This window comes from Ursus maritimus, unplaced genomic scaffold (assembly GCF_017311325.1).
Source record: "Ursus maritimus isolate PB19 unplaced genomic scaffold, ASM1731132v1 scaffold_10, whole genome shotgun sequence".
Classification (NCBI taxonomy): domain Eukaryota; kingdom Metazoa; phylum Chordata; class Mammalia; order Carnivora; family Ursidae; genus Ursus; species Ursus maritimus.
Window position 1 is genome coordinate 23,516,779 of NW_024423344.1, and position 19,395 is coordinate 23,536,173.

General features: G+C 36.3%; 1 protein-coding gene across 1 annotated transcript in view; it reads left to right on the forward strand.

Moving 5' to 3' along the window:
• The window catches only part of MED4 (mediator complex subunit 4), a 17,618-nt gene extending 385 nt beyond the window's left edge, over window positions 1–17,233 (forward strand). The window contains exons 2-7 of the mRNA XM_008706852.2: window positions 5,244–5,310; window positions 9,268–9,438; window positions 11,495–11,552; window positions 12,784–12,870; window positions 14,332–14,463; window positions 16,318–17,233. Of these exons, the coding sequence (XP_008705074.2) occupies window positions 5,244–5,310; window positions 9,268–9,438; window positions 11,495–11,552; window positions 12,784–12,870; window positions 14,332–14,463; window positions 16,318–16,490 (688 nt within the window). The 3' untranslated portion in view covers window positions 16,491–17,233. The remainder of the gene's footprint in view (window positions 1–5,243; window positions 5,311–9,267; window positions 9,439–11,494; window positions 11,553–12,783; window positions 12,871–14,331; window positions 14,464–16,317) is intronic.
• Window positions 17,234–19,395: the final 2,162 nt, after the last annotated feature.

The following is a 19,395-nucleotide window of genomic DNA, read 5'->3' on the forward strand; positions in this document are numbered from 1 at the left end:
CCCCCCCCCCCCCCGCCTTAGAGGATATTTTAGTAATGGCAGGGACGCTGGAACCCCGACACTGTCAGAACCGTCAGAACCTTAGAGGTCGCCAGGTGTGAGTACCTTCGTCCGCGGACTCTCGACAGACGTTTAAGGAAAGCCCCCTGGGTCCCAAGCGTTGGGAGACGGTAGTGAAGGGGAGACTAGATGCGGACATAGAGCAGCCCAGTGTCAAGGGGGAAGAGATAGACATAAACAGACATTATGGTGCGGAGCCTGTTTTTAATCCGAGGCGTGCGCTCCGGGTTACTGGAACACGGGGACTATAGGTGCCTGTCTCGTTGTAGTCAGCCAGGCTTCCTGGAGAAAGGACTGCGTGGGAAGAGTGAGTCCACCGCACTCAGTAGGCGGCTGGTAGCTGGAATAGCAGGTGCAGACGCCTGGCGGCAGGAGCACGCGCGACTTGGTGGAATTGCAAGTTTGGGATAGTTGGAGTAAAGCGGGCATGGAAGAGGTAGAAGAAATCGAATGTCGTTGTCCTTATTCTGCCATCGTTCATGGTAGTTTGTCAAGTTGAAGTCTTCTTTAACTCTCTCACATTCACGTGGATGTTGAAATTGTTTTGATTCTTCCTCCTAAAATGTTGCTCAGATTTGACCTCTTGTTCCCATCCCCACCATTCTGTTTTTTTCATGCAGCCTCCCTACTGTTTTACTTGTCTTTATGCTTCTGCACTTTCTTTATTGCCCAAGAGCAGAGCTATCTTTTTAAAAGACATGTCATGTCACTTTCCTGCTCTAAAATATTTAGTAGGTTCTCGCTGCCCAGTGAGATAAAGTCCAAATGTCTAGCTTAGTGTGCCGCTTTTCTGTAAATAGGTTTACTTCTGAAGAAGTGACACCCCCTTTGGGAAGTAGTGGCCTCTGCCTTTTGTTCTGAGTGAATCTTGCTCCTCGAATTTCAAATCTTTGCCTTAGTATATTCAGTGAACTATTACTTCTCACCCTTTTACTCTGGAGCCCAGTAAATTCGTTTCTTTTCTGAGTTTACTTGCTGTAACATAATTTGTCTGTTTTGTGACCCTGGTATGTATTTCATACTCACCAAGTTTGGAAACTATTTTTTTGAACCTACTCACAAAGGGTAATGGTCTTTGAAAATTTCTTCTGACATTGGACAGCTCGGTAGTCAGTCTGAAGATCTTGCCTCTGGATTATTTGGCTATAGCTCTGTGTATCTGAGGTGTGTTTTCCGGATGCTGTTGGTACCTGCAGGAGTGCGTCTACGTAGTAATCATGGACTCTTCGCTTGAAATAGCATAATTAAGTCATTTACCAGTTGTGTTAAATTTGAGACTAAATTGAACTGCTCTTGTATGGGACACCTGGGTGGCTCAGTCGGTTAAGCGGCTGCCTTCAGCTCAGGTCATAATCCCAGGGTTCTGGGATCGAGTCCCACACTGGGTTCCTTGCTCAGTGGGGAGCCTGCTTCTCCCTCTGCCTGCCACTCCCCCTGCTTGTGCCCTCTCTCTGTTTCTTTCTCTCTCTGACAATTAAATAAATAAAATCTTTTTTAAAAAAGTGAAATGTTCTTGTAAATTGACCAATTTATCTCTCTCCCTCTTTTTAATATTTCCTTAATTCTGGAGTATAGCATTTTCTGTTTGATGAAATGTATCGTTTAAATTTAAATTTTCCTCAATCTGTTTCTGAAACTTTCCCACTTCATCTTTCTAGTTGTGCATGATTAGTTGAGGTGGTGAGTTCTCTTTTGCATTCTCTGAAAGAAGCTGTAGTTCTATTGCCCTTTCCCCAGGAATGCTAAAAGCACTTTGATTTCTCATTGATTTGCAGTACTCATTGAATCTGTTGACAAATTGGAGATAAGCTGCTTCTTTTTTGAGGTCCTTGCAACCTCAAAAAATAATGGTTATTATAACCATTATTTTAAAAGTTTGCTTTTCTTTTCTTCTGATTTTCTCATGACTTAATCTGCCATGTTATTTTATTTGTTCATCAATAAAGAAAGACTGGGTGACAGTGAGTGAAAATTTATACCTCTTTTTGACCCTGGAGATGGTGGTGGTAGTAGAAGAGATGTCACTGTGGTTTGCCACTAAAGACTCACTGAGATTTCACAGAATGAGTCTATTCCAGTGTGATCAGCTTTCAGAAAAATGCCATTATGTTAGCAGTCAGATATAGCTACATATACTGATTCTGTGATCTGTGAAATTTGTCATTATCCTCTTAATGAAATTTTTCTGTTTGCATTTTTAAAGAAAAATTGGAAAGAAAAACTAATGTAACCTCTTGACTTTAGAAAACAGTGGGTTTGAAATTTAGGATATATTTTTTACTGTTACCTGATTATATAGCTTTTCAGTATATTTATTACTTTGTAAAATGTGATAGAATGAGGCAGTGTTTGGAGGAATTTTTTTTAAAGATTTTATTTTTTTATTTGAGAGAGAGAGCGGGAGCACCAGTGAGCGGTGACTGGGGGAGAGGGGCAGAGGGAGAGGGAGAATCGGTATATTTGTTACTTTGTAAAACAAGATAGAATGAGGTAGTCTGTGGAGGAAATTTTAACAATAGAAACACAAATTATAGTCTACAGTTTTTCTTAACATGTTTGTGACTCAGAACTCATTGTCCTTAAGAAATGTTAATAGGAGTCTTGAGGTTTCCACACCAGCCTATTAATCTGTTTATCTATAATTTACCTGAAGTGTAGTACCACTAATAATATGGGATCTAACCCCCATGTAAATTATATTTCCGTGGGGAATTGTGGATAGATTCTAATTTGATATGCCAGGAGTACAGCTTCTTCTGTAGTGGGGACAGGGCTCTATCTCCCACACCTGTAACCAGAGCCTGGGCCCAGGGGTTCCTTCAGCCTCTTTACCATTGGGGAGGACAAAGGTTTCCACTTAGTTCTACACTGCTACTGAACAGCACTGTCTTACAGCTTTCTTCTTCCCACTGTACTCCTGTGCCTAAGGCAGGCTCTTTTAAGGTTTTCTTTGGATTTATACGCCTACATTTGCAAGAAAAGCAGAAAAAGTCTCATTCCATATCTCCTACCATACTTCCCATCCCCACCACCCCCACCCCTGAAACCAGCCTTTGTGTAGACCAGAGGTTCTCAGCTGTTTATATCTCATCTATGGGGTAAAGAAAAAGGTTAATATAACATGCTGTTTTCATAAAATGTCTGTCTAATCCATCAGCAAGTCTTTTCAGCTCTACCTCGAAAATACATTCTGAGTCTGTACATGTTTCACCGGTTTCCATTACTAAATCCTAGTGGCTAGGACCTAGTCAAAGCCAAAGTCATCTTTTTCATGGAACACTACAGAAGCCACTTAACTTGATTTCCATTCTAGCCCTCTTAAAATCCTTTCTCCAGATAGCTTAGCAGGTTGCTTAAAAACGTAAATCAGTTCATGTCATTTCCCTGTTTAAAGTGATCTGGTCACTCCTCATTGTACCTGGAATGAAATACTGATCCTTTCCCGTGACCTGCAAGGCCCTAACACGGTCTGGCCCCTCCCTCCTCTAACTACCCATGTCCTCATTTTGTATTCTGCTCCCCAGTACCTACTACTATATTCTGGCCACACTTCCTCAGATCCATCTTTGGGCCCCTGAATTAGCTATGTCTTTTACAAGCATTCTTCATGGCTGGCTTTTCTCACTTAGAGAAGCCTTTCCTGACTCCACCCAATGTTAAGTAGCCAGACCACCTCACTCACATGCTCTAACACTGCTTTATTTTTTCCCAACCCTTCTTACTCTGGTTTTATTTACCTATTTTCTTGGTTATTCTTGCGTCCTGTATTAGAATTTAAATTCCATTGTTCACTTTTATAACCCAAGCATCTAGAAAGTGGCACAAAATAGACACTTAAGAAATATTTAATGAATGGATGAATGAAGACTTTGCATTGCCATATCCACTTTTTTCATTAATCAGCTAATTAATTCATACATAATGGTATGGGAACCTTGTAGTGGGGAAGGTTGGGTTCAGTTGGCACCATCCAGAAAAATAGCATGAGGCTAGCAGTAAGGAAGATGGAAATATGAGGGTGAAAATAGCCTAGCAGCCAGTGAGAAGGTACAAACACTGGGGCTGACTGCTGGTGTCAGGTAGCTAATTGTGTAGCTGTCCCTCTTGCGTAATTTCTGGAGTCCCGTCTGTCAGCACGTTTGAAACTAATATATGGATATTGCTTGATACATATTTTATACTCATCTTTATACTAATTTTCATATAGGAAAATTGTCATGTCTAGTAAGTAAGCGTTCCAGAAAGATAGGATTTTATTATATGTAGAATCCCTCTTAGTTGATACCTGTCTGTTTAATTTAAAAATTCAGTTCATGTAGAAAATCCTTAAAAAATGATTCATCTACTCCGTAATTGTTTTATTTTACCTTAAAGCATATAAACTTATGTTTTTACTCATCTTTTCATCTAAGACAGGGGTCCGGGAACTTTTTCTGTAAAGGGCCAGATAATAAATATTTTTGGTTTTGGCAGGCCAGAAGTTCTCTGCTGCAACTACCCCAGTCTGCTGTGGTAGTGGGAATGCAGCCACAGATAATGTGTAAATGAAGGGCCATGGCCAGTGGGCTGTATGTAGGGGGTTTTCTTGCATAAACCACCCATAATGCATTGTCTACCAACTTCTAGTATGTTTCTTTAAAGCGAAATGAGGGGTGCCTGGCTGGCTCAGTCAGTAGAGCATGCGACTCTTGATCTCAGGGTTGTGAATTCGAGCCCCACATTGGGCATAGAGATTACTTTAAAAAAAAAATAGTGACGTGAAATGAGAACTTAGATGCTCATAAGCAGTCTTAGCTGCTGAATTTTCATGGTTTCCCTTGGTTCTTTGCAGTAGTCCTTTGCAGACAGCTGTGGAGTCTTTCCCAAATATTCAGCTTAGGTTTTTATGGAAACAGCTCTTTTCTGTTGACAGTCATATTTCCTTGGTATTTATGTACTGGATATTAATTTATGTAATTATAGTAGTAAGTAAAACTTGCGTAAATGAGTCTGGTAACAAACACAACTGAGTCTTGCTGGTGAGAGCCCAAGTGCACAGTCACTGTGGGGCAGAGGCTGTGTGAATACTTAGCATGCTGTGGGTACCATGAATCCAGCAAGTCAGTTAGGTAGAGATCAGTTGATAAAGCTTCTGTTGTATTTGTTTGGCAAAGATGTTTTGGTTTTTTGTTTTTCTTTTTTAGAGAACTTATAGAAATGTTGGCAATTTCAAGAAACCAAAAGTTGTTGCCGCCTGATGAGGAAAACCAGGTAGGTGGCTTCTTTTTAAATTACAAACAAGAAATCCCCATAATTTCTGCAGTTTCCCTATTTACATTTACTTTGTGTGAGAACAGGAGGATTGGATTCTGTTAAATTATTAATTACAACTTTTAAATGGATATTTTCTTTGAATCACTTATATAAGGTAACGCTGCTTAAGATAATAGTTGTCTAAGGGTTTAGCAGTATTATTTTCTCTTTTAGTTCTAGTTACACATTATTCATTTTTGTCTTTTGAATTAACCAACAAAGCTTGTTAAATGGAGATTAAAACAATATTTGAAAGAAAAAAGTTAATGCTTTTATAAACTAACCTTTTATTATCTGCTTGGTTCCTCTAATGCAACTTGAAAATGAATAGAAATAAAGGAGCATGCAACTGTTAATAGAAACTGTTTTGTGGACGTTAAGTTTACAAGTTTTTATTTTCTTTATTCCTTTCTGTGCTTTGTAATTTTCTACAGTAAGCAGTTTTTTTTTCTATCCAAAAACTTCTTAAAGTTAAGAGGGTAAATGCCATTTTATGTGTTTTTTACCATAATTTTTTAAAATTTTAAAAGAAAACAGCTGGGAAGGATTAATCTTTTTAATGATATGAGACAGCTCTGTGCCCCATCATTATCTTAGTTTTATCTTATAATATGTTTTGAAGGCAGAGAAATTTGATTGTCAGTAGGGAGGTATTATAAAACTTTGTTTTCTTCAAAGGTTAATCCCCTCAAATGGAGAGAGGGAATTAGGTAAGGCTACAAGTAGTAAAAGTTGGTAATTTTAGGGATTTTAAAGTTGTTTTTTGTACATTGTTTATTTTGTTTTTAGAAAAAGCTTATAGAGAAATACGTTAATAGAGGAATGCTAGTCTCAGATACTTTATTGATAAATACCTGTGAAATAAGAGTTTATTACAAAATGAGCAAAATGAAATACAAGTTTTGACTTTAGTTCCTAGGCACTTATTATATACTTGCCAGGCATGCAGATAATTCAATAGGTCATAACTAAGACCTGCCCAGTCAGCACTAGCTTTTCTTATACTTTGTAAGGATTAGCAGTTCTGTCCTTAAAAAATAACAGTACCTTGTCACATAAGGTTGTTGTGAGGATTTATGATACTGCATTTTAAGTACACTTAGGAAGGTTGTTGTGAGGATTTATGATACTGCATTTTAAGTACACTTAGGAAGTGTTTAGTAATGGATAGTTATTATCATCACCACCCCAGGACAGAATTAAACCTTATACTTAATACGGTGAATTCCTGTATAATTTTCATTGACACTATTAAATATTAGTGGGATGTGCCCATTTGAAAATTTACTGTTTTTGGAAATTGCTCTTTTTTAAACCATCTTCATCATAAAGCAATACTATGCATGACATCACAGGTTTAATGTGAGTTATATATTTTCTTGAACATAATAGCACAAATGTGTAACTGTAAGTTTTTTTTATGCATCATACATTTATCATAAAAGTATTTCTGACATCAGTTCAACTCTGAGACAACCATAATGAAGAATTTACTATAATTATGTCATCGTTTCCTTACATTATAGTTTAATGCTTTGATCATTTATTTGCTATCATAGTTGATTGTGTATGATTTTGTAACTTTAAAAAAATTACGCATTTTGTCATAATGTCTTTGCATCCTGTTTGGCGCTTTGGGATTTTTTGTTTTAATTTTTTTACAGTTTAATTGAGATATAGTAGAAATATAACATTGCATTAGTTTAAGACCTACAAGATAATGATTTGTTGTATGTATGTATTGTGAAATGATTATCACAGTAAGATTAGTTAACATAGTTACAATTTTTTTTCTCATCATAAGAACTTTTAAGAAGATGACAGGGAAACCATGGCACCTTTTCATGTACCTGTTGGTGATTTGGGTGTCTTTGGAAAAATTTCTCATGGTTCCATTTCTCTGTACATTTTTAAGAACTTTTTCAAAGTTGCTAAAATATACCATCTTAGCAGCTTTCAAGTATACAGTGTAGTATCATTAACTGTAGTCACCATTTCTGTACATTACATCCCCAGAACTTATTTATCTTATAACTGGAAGTTTGTACCTTTTGATCATCTTTACCCATTTTGCCCACCCCCACCCTGTCATCCACCAGTCTGATTTCTTTTTCTATGAATTTGGCTCTTTTAGATTCCACATGCAAGTGAAATCCTGCAGTATTTGTCTTTCTCTGTCAGACTTATTTCACTTAATATAATGGCCTCAGGGTCCATCCATCTTGTCAAAAATAGCAAGATTTCCTTCTTTTTTATGGCTGAATAATATTTCTGTATCTGTATATATACATTCCACATTTTCTACTAATTTGAAGAGATACAGGTACCCGATATTAATAGCAGCATTATCAGCAATAGCCAAATTATGGAAAAAGCCCAAATGTTCATCAACTGATGAATGGATAAAGGGGTGGTGTATACACACACACACACACACACACACACACACACACACAATGGAATATTACTCAGCCATATAAAGAATGAAATCTTGCCATTTGCTGCAACGTGGATGGAGCTAGAAAGTATTATGCTAAGTGAAATAAGGCAGTCAGAGAAAGACAAATGCCATTTGATTTCACTCATATGTAGAATTTTTTAAAGATTTTATTTGTCAGAGAGTGCACAAGCAGGGGGAGTGGCAGGCAGAGGGAGAAGCAGGCTCCCCGCTGAGCCGGGAGCCCAATGCAGGACTCAATCTCAGGACTCTGGGATCATTACCTGAGCTGAAGGCAGAGGCTTAACTGACTGAGCCACCCAGGTGTCCCTCATATGTGGAATTTAAGAAACAAATGATCATGGGGGTGGAAAGGAGAGGGAAACCAAGAAACAGACTCTCAGCTATAGAGAACAAAGTGATGGTTACCAGATGGGAGGCGGGTAGAGGTACAGGTGAAATAGGTGATGGGGATTAAGGACTGCACTTGTGATGAGCACTGGGTAATATCTGCAAGTGTGGAATCACTATATTGTACATCTGAAACTAATATTACACTGTATTATTACTAACTGGAATTTAAATAAAAACTGAAAAAAAAATACATACCACATTTTCTTTATCCATTCATATATTGATGGATTGTTAGTTTGCTTTCATATCCTGGCTGTTGTAAATAACGCTGCAGTGAACATGTGGGTGCCCATATCTTTTTGAGATAATAATTTCATTTTTTTCAGATAAGTGCCCAGAAGTGGAATTGCTGGATCATATGCTGGTTCTATTTTTAACTTTTTAAGTAATTTCCATACTGTTTTCTGTAGTGGTTGCACCAGTTAACATTCCCACCATCAGTGCACGAGGTTCCCTTTTCTCCACATCTTTGCCAACACCAACTCTTATCTCTTGTTTTATTGAATATAGCCATTGTAACTGGTGTGAGGTGATATCCAGTTGTGGTTTTAATTTGCATTTCCCTGATGATTAGTGATGTTGAGCACCTTTTCATGTACCTTTGGTCATTTTTATGTCTTTGGAAAAATGTCTGTTCAGTTTCTTTGCCCATTTTTTAATCAGACTGTTTATTTTGTAGAAATTTTTTATAGTTCTTGGTGTCAACTAAAATCATCTCAAATACCAGATTTGGGGGGAACCTCCATTGCATTATATTTTTAAGGATAAACTTTAAAATTTTATCTTACCTGCGAAATGAATAAACCTCATTTTGTCATATTGGTAGTTCTGAAGACTTGTATGAAAGAACAGCATATAACTAGAAAAAGTAGAAAGTCTTGATACTAGTCTGTTTTCCAAAATAATCATAGGTAGGTTATTTTTATTCTTAACGTTGATTAGAATAATACTTTGAAGGTGTTAAAATTTTATAGCCTAGCCAATTCACATGTGGATTCTTTGCTTCATTGGAATGTCACTTTTCATTATTCTGCTCTCTGCTCTAATCAACTGTTACCTGACAGGTCCTGGAGTTGTTAATTCACAGAGATGGGGAATTTCAAGAACTGATGAAATTGGCACTCAATCAGGGAAAAATCCATCATGAAATGCAAGTTTTAGAAAAGGAAGTGGAGAAGAGAGACAGTGATATTCAGCAACTACAAAAACAGCTAAAGGAAGCAGAACAAATACTGGTAAGTTGTTAGAAAATAAGGTAAAAAAGATATTAATCTATTTCTGAAAAAGAAATCTAACTTAAAATATTTTGAAGTGGCAGAAAACTTGACTTTCCAAGTCTAAAAGTGACAGCTTGTCAGTTTGGTTCAATGAAAGGCCATTGTCATTCCCTATTTTACTTAATGTTTTCAGATAGTCTGCATTATTTTTGAACCATATTTTCATTATTTAAAATTTTTTAGGATTGAATTAGTAGAACTGGGAAGTTATACTTTTATCCTGTCCCGTTAGAAGTTTTCAGTTATTAGTAGTCTAAATCTTTATTTCAGCTTTTAAAATATTTTGAAATCAGTAGAAATATGTATCAATTTTATAAATCGATTAAAATTTACATTAACTTATTTAGTCTTCCATTCTAAACTAGGTGGGATTTGGGCATATGTCAAGGACTCTATAGTTTTTTGGGTTTTTTTGTTTTTTCCTAGTTCTTGGCTACTGTTTCAGAAAAGCAATTTCTTTGCTATTATTTGCCCAGTTATTTCAGTAAATACTAACTAATGTAACTGTTACATGGTGGTATTACAGAAACAGCTGAGTTTGATTCTCATATGGACCAGAAATTGCTAGAATCTTTATCCCTGATGAATCTTCAAAATGCATCAAAATGGGCTCCAATAGATAGAAACCTAAGTGGTTCAGGGTAAATTAACCACTTGCTGAAGAAATGACCCCAAGAAAACGCTTTTAAAAAAAAAAAATGTAATGAAATCTATTTTCCATTAGCAAAGTAATACTTATCAAAAGATATTCAGAAAATACAGAAAAATAGAAGAGGAAAAGGTTGTGTTAGTCTCTCTTCAGACTGCCATTATTCATAGTTTTGTGCATTTCATTTCAGTCTCAGACTTTTTTTTTTTTTTTTTTTTAATTTTCCAGTAGGGCTTATAATTGAAGTCTGGTTGACACGCAATGTTACATTAGTTTCAGGTGTACAACACAGTGGTTTCCCCCCCCCCCAGAGGTTTTCATTTTTTAATCTTGTAATTAGTAGGATACTACTGGCTTTCTATTACTATTTATTAAAACTTAAGCATTTTTCATGTATTATATCCTCTTTGTTTCGCTTTCCAACTTTCTGTTATAAATAATGCTTTGATGAATATCATTGCAGAATAGTCTTTTTTTTTTCTTCTGCATTTCAGATTATATTCTTTAGATTTGATTTCAAAAAAAGTAATTATTGAATAAAGACAGTGAACACAAGGACCATAAAAAGATTGAATTTTATGATTTAGGAAGTAGCAGCTAACATTTATTGAGCACTTGTGCATCAGGTCTTATGCTTGTTTGCAGCTTACATGTATTATCTAAGTCTTCTTAACAGCTATGCTAGATTTGTACCATTGTTCCATTTTACAGATGAGGAAACCGAGATTTTTAAATTAATAACTACCTTGCCCAGGAAGAGTGAAAAGTAGAGAGATGAAACTTAAACGTAGTTCTCTCTGACTCCATACTCTTAACCACCATGTTATAGTTGAGGATGCGTATACTAGCTTAACTTCATTTTACCCTTTAGTGTACCTTTCCAGGGGTTGGGGGGGGGATTGTGGGTGTTTTCGTTATAGCAGTCATTAAGCATGGAGGTAATGGTAACGTGTAAATGAGTAAGGCTGTCAATAACAAGAATGTGTCTTGTAAAGTAGAAAAAAAATATTTTGGTATTTTATCTTTGAACTGAATGTAAGAACAGGATGCTTTGGGAGTGGTATGTGGTCTGGATCTCTTATGCGTGTCTGATAGAAGGCATAAAGAAAAAAGTAAACAATCCAATTTATACTTTGTTTCTAACAATTTGTGAATGAAGACTGATTCATGTATATATGTTATTTCTTTCATTAACCAGCTGATATAAATGATTCCCAAATTGTGTTTCAGAACATTACAAATAATGGGGATTTCCAGCTTTTGCATATTGTTCCTCTGGGATTAATGATTTTGTGAATTAAGCCGAAAATTTTGCTTGATATAGTTAAGAATAAAGCATATTTCTTTTTTTAATATTCGACTCAGGCAACAGCTGTTTACCAAGCAAAAGAAAAACTCAAATCAATAGAAAAAGCAAGAAAAGGTTAGTACTATGGGAGTACTCAATGACTGTCTGAAAAATCCAAGTTTTGGTTTCAAGAAACAGATGACGGTGTTATTGGTAATTATTTGCTGCTATTGAAATGATTCCAATAAATTTGTATTGTAAAGTGCCTGCTAGGTGCTAGCACTGTGCTGTGTATTACTGGGGAGGTATCACACCTTTTTCAGGTTCTAAGAAGCAACGGTAATATAAGGAAAGTCATGGCTATGTATCCGAATGTGTGGTAAAGACAATGAGTTTATAAAGTTGTTGGGAGAAGGGAAGAGAACCGTGAGCTGGAAGCAAGTGGGATGTGAGTTCAATCTTAAAAGACAGGACAGAGAGTGAAGGAGAATGTGCAGTGGGCAACTGGGTTGGGACTAGAGTGTCCTGAAGTCAGAACTAGATGTGGCTTTGGGATGTGTGCACATTTAATGGTGCAGATAACCAGCATGCCTTCTTTTCCTGTCCCACTTCTCTCTTTAAAAGACTTCCATTTTGGATTTTTTAGTTTAGGTACTAAAAGTTAGAATGAAAACTTTGGTTACTTGATTTTAATGTTTGTAGATTATTTACCTTTAATCACCTCACAGTTGTCTAACTTTCCTCTTCATTTCCTGTTTCAGGTAACTACTGTTAATGTTTGGTGTATGTCCATCTTTTTTAGATGTTTAATACAAATATAATAACAATACAAATACATATATGTACATATATTCTAAAACAAAAACCAGGTCATGCTATACATATTATTTAGCAGCTTACTTTTTTTAATCTAATGAATATATTATGGACATGTTTTTGCTTAGGTCTACTTATAATCATAGGGTCACATCAAGTCAACAATTGAGTGGTATAGTGTGAACTGCTGTCCTCATTTAATAGCTTAGATGTCACTCTTTCCTCTGTTTTATTTGTATTCCTTGTTGCTTTGAGAACAAATAAGAGTAGTTAATGGTAGTTAATTGAGATTAGGGAATTTTGTCATGCTAATGTCCCAAATTTGATACTTTGTTAGCTGTTTTTTCTAGATGTCTTGCTCTTTACTTGGGGAATCTATATGATTTAAGCTTAACAATATACATATTACGAGGTATTATTAGGGAAGGTAGGCAACTCAGATTACCCTGTTTTCAGATAATTTAAAATAAAGATGTGATTATGAGGCATGCGTTTATACACTTGTAAATTACTAGACTAACATGCTACTCTCTCCTCTTAACTCTCTCAGGTGCCATCTCTTCTGAAGAAATAATTAAGTATGCACATAGGATTAGTGCAAGTAATGCTGTGTGTGCCCCACTGACCTGGGTTCCAGGTAAAAAATACTTCTCTTATTAGACATACGTGGTTTTGAAAATTCTTAGGTGACTGTACTCAAAAGTAGGAAAAATGATTTAAATATAGAATGTATTTGTCCTTAGAAACATCTGCTATATATTTTCATACCTTTAATATCTTATAAGTAATAATGTGGACCATGGGTTTGATCAGTTTGGTTTTTTACAGAACTTTTGCCCCAGGGACTGTGTTTCTGTCCTTTTTTTTTTTCTTTTTAAGATATTATTTGTTTATTTGAGAGAGCGAGCACGAGCAGGGAAGAGAGAAAGAAGCAGGCTCGCTGCTGATCAGGGAGTCCCATGTGAGGCTCGATCCCAGGACCTTGAGATCATGACCTGAGCCAAAGGCAGCCGCTTAACCAACTGAGTCACCCAGGCGCCTCTGTTTCTGTCCTTTTTAAAAGAAAAATCATAAATAATGTTTGAAAGTATAAGATGATATGTGATGATTCTAAAGCTATAGATTTATATGCCTGTAACACTCAGGCTGGCCAGAAGCCCAGTTTTTAGAACCATTGGGATTTTGTCCAGGGGTCTGGCCTGGGAATTAAGACAGTCCCAACTCTTCCGGGATAAAGGTGAAGCACTGAGCACCCAATAGCAAGCACATGGGACTGGATAGAGCTGGAGTAGTTAGAAACACCAAAAAAGTAACAAACTGCAATATATATTGACAGTACGTAAAACATTTATAAGACAGGGACCTAAGATTGAGCAGCAGTGTTCTGGGAGGAGTGGGAGATAGTATCTCAACATCAGTAATTCATGATGGTGGTATTTTACCATACTGAAAATACTAAGATTAACTTACAGTTTTGAGGGTAATGATCTGGAGTGAGTAAGAAATATTACCAAAAAGTTGGTCCAAATCTGCCAAGTTTTCATCATTCTAAAACTAAGTGGTATGCTTTCATGATTAGAAATGAACATTGGCTCCTGCTATTCCTCCACTGGAAAGTTCTAGGAATTAGTCTTTAAATGACAAGATCAAAGAGGTTTGTTAGGAAAAGTTTTAGACAGTCCTTCAAATAAGCATTCCAGTCCTTTCTGTCTTGTGAAAAAAAAAAAGCGTCATGATCTGTTTATTCTCTCAGAATATGTATCATTTGTTTTTCTTACTAGGAAATGCAAATAAGTTAGAAGAATCAAGATCATTATAATTTTTTTAATTTGTCATCTGGAATTGCTAAAATGACAGACTTTTCTCCTTTTTTTTTTTTAGTATAGAAAATGGTATATTTCTGTACAGATTCAAAGAAGAAATGCATGTATTTTTAAATTTAATATATTATGCTCTTAATAACAATTGATATTCCTATTCCAAAATTGAAAATGGGTGTCTTGAGTTTTTCAGAGTGAATCAAGGAAAATCAATACTTCCAGAGAAGGTATTAATGCTTAATTTGCATGTGATTGAATTAAAAGCAGTCTTTTTTTAGGGGACCCACGGAGACCATACCCAACTGATTTAGAGATGAGAAGTGGATTATTGGGTCAAATGAACAATCCTTCCACTAATGGTGTAAATGGTCATTTACCAGGGGATGCACTTGCAGCAGGCAGACTGCCAGGTAACGTTAATCAGAACAGCCTTTCAGACATACAAGGTTTTTCAGACATGATGATGGAATATCTGGCTGTTGAACAAGTTTGAGGTTCTAGACCCAGCTCGTTTCAATAGCTAGGTTTTCTGCCAATTATCCTGCTCTCTAGTTTAAGAACTGTTCTAGCTGGAGTTCGTGAAATTAGAATAAATTGACTTTTCTCTCATTTGTTAATAGGTTTTTTTCCCTCAGGTATTAGGCCTCTCTTTTATTATTAAAATTTAAACAGCTTTTTAAATAAAATTGTGAAATATACTGTACAGAATAAGAAATATATATGTTCATTTTAAAGAATACGAAGTGAACCCACTCCTGAAAAACTCCCAAATCAACAAAATGAATAACAGCTTTTTATGGGCTTTTCAATAACTAAATAAAATAGTACTTTTGTGAGACTTGGTTCATTCTGAATTTCAGCCTTCCTCAAGTTTTGCATATAGTTTTGTGTTATTCTTACATTTATTTTATGTTCCCCATCTTTTATCTTTTGTAGGTGACTTGTTTTGATTTGGTAGAACATTTAAAAAGTATTTAGAAGGTTATAAAAAAACTGGTTTTTTTGAGCAATCACTTTTAATATTTCACCTATTTCATTTTTTTGTCTTATTTTTACAGTGTTAAAAACATGCTCTATATAATGCTTTTCTGCTTCACATTTTATTGTAAGGATGTTTCTGTGTTGTTAAGAATGCTTTGTAAACATCATTTTTAATCATCTAAAGTACAAACTGAGAATTCAGTGTGCCTCAGTTTCCCTTGATATCTTTGCATTTTTCTCATTTTGATTATTCCATATTATATACCAGTCACAGTCCAGTCAGGAGGCAGAAACCACATCAGCAATATGAACAAGAAAAATGTAAAGAATTATTAGTAACAAGATACTAACTACTAAAGGGTAAAGAGAACTGTTTTTTAAAAATATGGTAATAACAGATGTGGGGAGCGACTACATTTAGGACCAGGCAGGATACCCAAGGAAGTGACCCACTGAGAAGAGGCTTCTCCCACCCCCATCCTCAGGCTGCTGTTCCTATCGCGGCAGCCTCGAGAAGGTGTAGCTGTGGCCCACGGGCTGGCAGAGTAGTTAGATGAGGTATTCGCAGGCTGGAGCCGGCAAGCAGGAAATTATCCCCTAGGGTTCCAAGGAGCCTTGCTGGGAAGCCACCTGTAGGGTAATGGTGAGACTTAGATGCCACTGAAACTTGGCAGGGGTGAGCCCACCGCTTGATGTCCGCATGCCAGCCAGGCACCACAGGAGTGAGAAGGGAAACATCAGATCGCTTAGTCCTGTTCCCCTTGCAGAGTCCCTCCAGTGCCCTCTACTGACAGAGATTAACATTGTGGCTGCTGGCAAAGGAGAATGTTTTCAGGGTCCAGGGAGAAGAGTGGATTTAAAGTTTAAGAGGCAGTTTAAACTTGTAATACTTAATATAGTACATGTTAGCTATTTAAAATATATATAGAGAATAATATATATGACCTAATAGATATCTGCATATAGTTTACATAGATATATATATAGGAAACATTTGATTTGTCATTGTGAATGTCTTGCAAAAGAAAAATTAGGTCAGCTAACTGTATAAAGTTACTTAGATGGAAGCATGATTTTTAAAAAATAAAACACAGGTTCTGGTTATTAAAACATCATGCTTTTCCTTGATAACTTTGATCTTTGTTAATATAGCCAATGTACATTTTGATTCCTGGCCTTAAAAAATATTTACTTCAGATTCTGTGTGTGAAGGGAAGAGTAATTAAGAAGTAAATTAATTACTGGTAGAAGTATTGTTACATATGCTTCTTTCTTTTCTCCAGATGTCCTTGCTCCACAATATCCATGGCAGTCAAATGACATGTCAATGAATATGTTACCACCAAATCACAGTAATGATTTTTTGTTGGAACCTCCGGGGCATAATAAAGAAAATGAAGATGATGTAGAAGTTATGTCAACAGACTCCTCTAGCAGCAGTAGTGACTCTGATTAAAAACATAAAAGACAAAATTCATACAGAATTGAATACTATGGGGGGCACTGGGTGGCTCGGTTGAGCGTTGGACTCTTGATTTTGCCTCAGGTCACAATTTCAGGGTTGTGAGATCAAGCCCCGCATCAGGCTCCGTGCTGGGCGTGGAGTCTGCTTAATATTCTCTCCCTCCTTCTGCCCCTCGCCCTACCTCTCTCCCTCTTTAAAAAACAAACAGAATAGAACTATGGAATTCTGTTTCTTAAACAATTGCAAGCCTGTAAAAAATAGCCAGGTAATACTGGCTGTAGTGGAATTGTGCAACCCATCAAAAATCATTGGACTTTCTTTTTAAAGCCAAAAATCATGGTTTCAATTCTAAACCACTAAGTGAATATTTGAAGAATAATCAAAATTTTCTGTTGGGAAAAAAAAAAATTTCTGTTGGAAAAGAAAAATTACTCAATGCCACTCTACCCTGTTATATTCTAGTTATGTTGAACTTGTACATAGTAGTAGTTATGGAAATAAAAGTTGAGGGAAATGACCCACGTACATACCGCTAACCACCCCTGGAATTATTTAGAAAAGCATTCTAAATAAGGGCAGTGGATCACCGAATGTGTATCATATCTTGAAATAACAAAACCCTCATTTGAAAGTGAAGGCTGGTAGCTTCTGTCACAGTAACGGGGGAGATTGTCTCAATTTGTACTATCTGTAATTATTGTAATTTTTGTAAATAAACTCTTGTTTGTACTCTATGCTTTTTTAACTGAAATATGCCTTCAGTGTAGGTAAGAAATTATTTCTGTAAATCCCGTTGCATTTTATATGTACTTAAGTAGAATTCTGGAATGTGAATAACCATGATGTGCTGCGTACCACTAAACTAGTAATCACACCTAGGGAGTTTCACAAAGGCCCATACTGACATTCTTAGACGAAATAAAGTGAAGTTGCTTTTTATGTTTTTTTTTCCATTAGTCTTCCCATTAGTTTTTTTTTTTTTTTAATAATTGAAAAGGCTTATAATAATGTCTGATCTTAGGAATAACAGATTGGGTTGTCTTAAAGGTTTTAGAATAGAAAGCATTGTCTCTTGCCTTCACCTTCCCTCTTACTGCATTTTCCAGAAGGAATCACTTTTTTTTTTTCTTTTTATTTATTTATTTATTTTATTTAGAAGGAATCACTTTTAACCACTTTTAACTTCTGATGGTTAACCTCCATGTTTAAGTAATATGCTTATACCACTACAGTTTGATTTATTTTCATGTACTTTTTACATTTTTTTTTTCCAGATTGCAAAAGTAATACAATATCCATAGTGGAGCATTTAGCAAATATAGTAAATTACAAAGGAGGAAGTAAAACTAGCCTTGTACCAATAGATCATATCAATTAACATTTTTGGATACGTTCTTGGTCTTTTTTAAAGATCCACCTGTGTACATTTTAAAAAATAAGAATGTGTATTTCCTCAGATGCTATATAGTTTTTAGTAATCTACATCCTTGCAATGAACTGAGAATTCAATTTTTTCAACTTTTTTCCTTTCTTTTTTTTCTTTTTCATTTAAATGAAATGACCTCTATAGAAAAACATTTGTCTCCCAACTTCAGCAGTTTCCTGGGAACAAAATTACGTTTTTAGATCGATATCTTGAATAATACAAGGAATGAAATGAGTAGCCTAGTTTGGAATTCTAACGAAGTATAAATTATCTCAGTTCAATTTCTTTACTTTGTATTGTGAATTCAAGGGCATTCCAATATACATGAATTACAGTCATAACATAGTGTCTTTTGTGGTATAGTAAAATACTGGTTGCCTAATTTTAAAAAATACATACATACACACACACAGTGCCAAGGAAGAGGTGGTGGAAAGGAGAGAGCTAAAGCAAATGAGGCAGAGTCTTGGCACCTTCTGAATCTGAGTGTAGGATGTATGGAAGTTCACTGTACTGTTTTCTGCTTCTGGTATGTTTGAAAATTTTCATGTTAACATTCTTTTGTTTTCTGCATCAGAAGTTAACTTTACACCGTTTTAAAATGCCAAGGAATGGAAAAGTTTGGACTCCTTTCTACAAGATGGGTTTGCTGCTGCTGAAGCTGCAATTCAAGGATGGCAGGCATGGAAAGTGTGTGGGAACCCACAATAGCAAACATTTGTGGATTCTGATACAGTTCCTTAAGCCATGATATTTCGGCCTCCTGTTCAGTTTAGTTTGTTGGGTATGCTATAACAAAGTAACAGACTCCTGGCTTAAACAGGAATTTATTTTCCCACAGTTGTGGGGGTTAGAAGTCCAAGAGCGAAGTTTGGCAAGTCTCTCGGCTTGCCTTCTCTCTGTGTCCTCACATGACATTTTCTCTGCCCCCCACCCCACCCCCCAGCCCTGGTGTCTCTGTGCGTCCAAATTTCCTCTTCTCATAAGGACAGTAGACAGACTGGATTAGGGTACACACTAATGGCTTCGTTTTAACTTAGTCATCCCTTTAAAGGCCTTCTCTCCAAATACAGTCACATTCTGAGGTATCGGGGTTTAGGGTTTCCACACCAATACCAATGTGTGTTTGGGGGAGGGGTCGTTCCCCACAGCAACAAGCAATTTTCTGGACAACGGCAAGATGTCCTACAATTCAATTCAATTCTGACACTACCTGGCTATAGAATTCGGTTCCTCACTCCATGTGCCAAGACAATGATGCCAATCTCCAAGCCCAGGTTGTCGTTAACCTGTATTTCTGACTGACAGGCTATATATCAGAGGTTCCCCAGAGCCCTTCCTTAGTTAGGTTTGATTAATGTGCTAGAATGGCTCACAGAACTCGGGAAATGCATTTACTCACTAGATTCCTGATTTGTTATAAAAGGATACAACTCAGGAACATCCAGATGGAAGAGATGCATGGGCAAG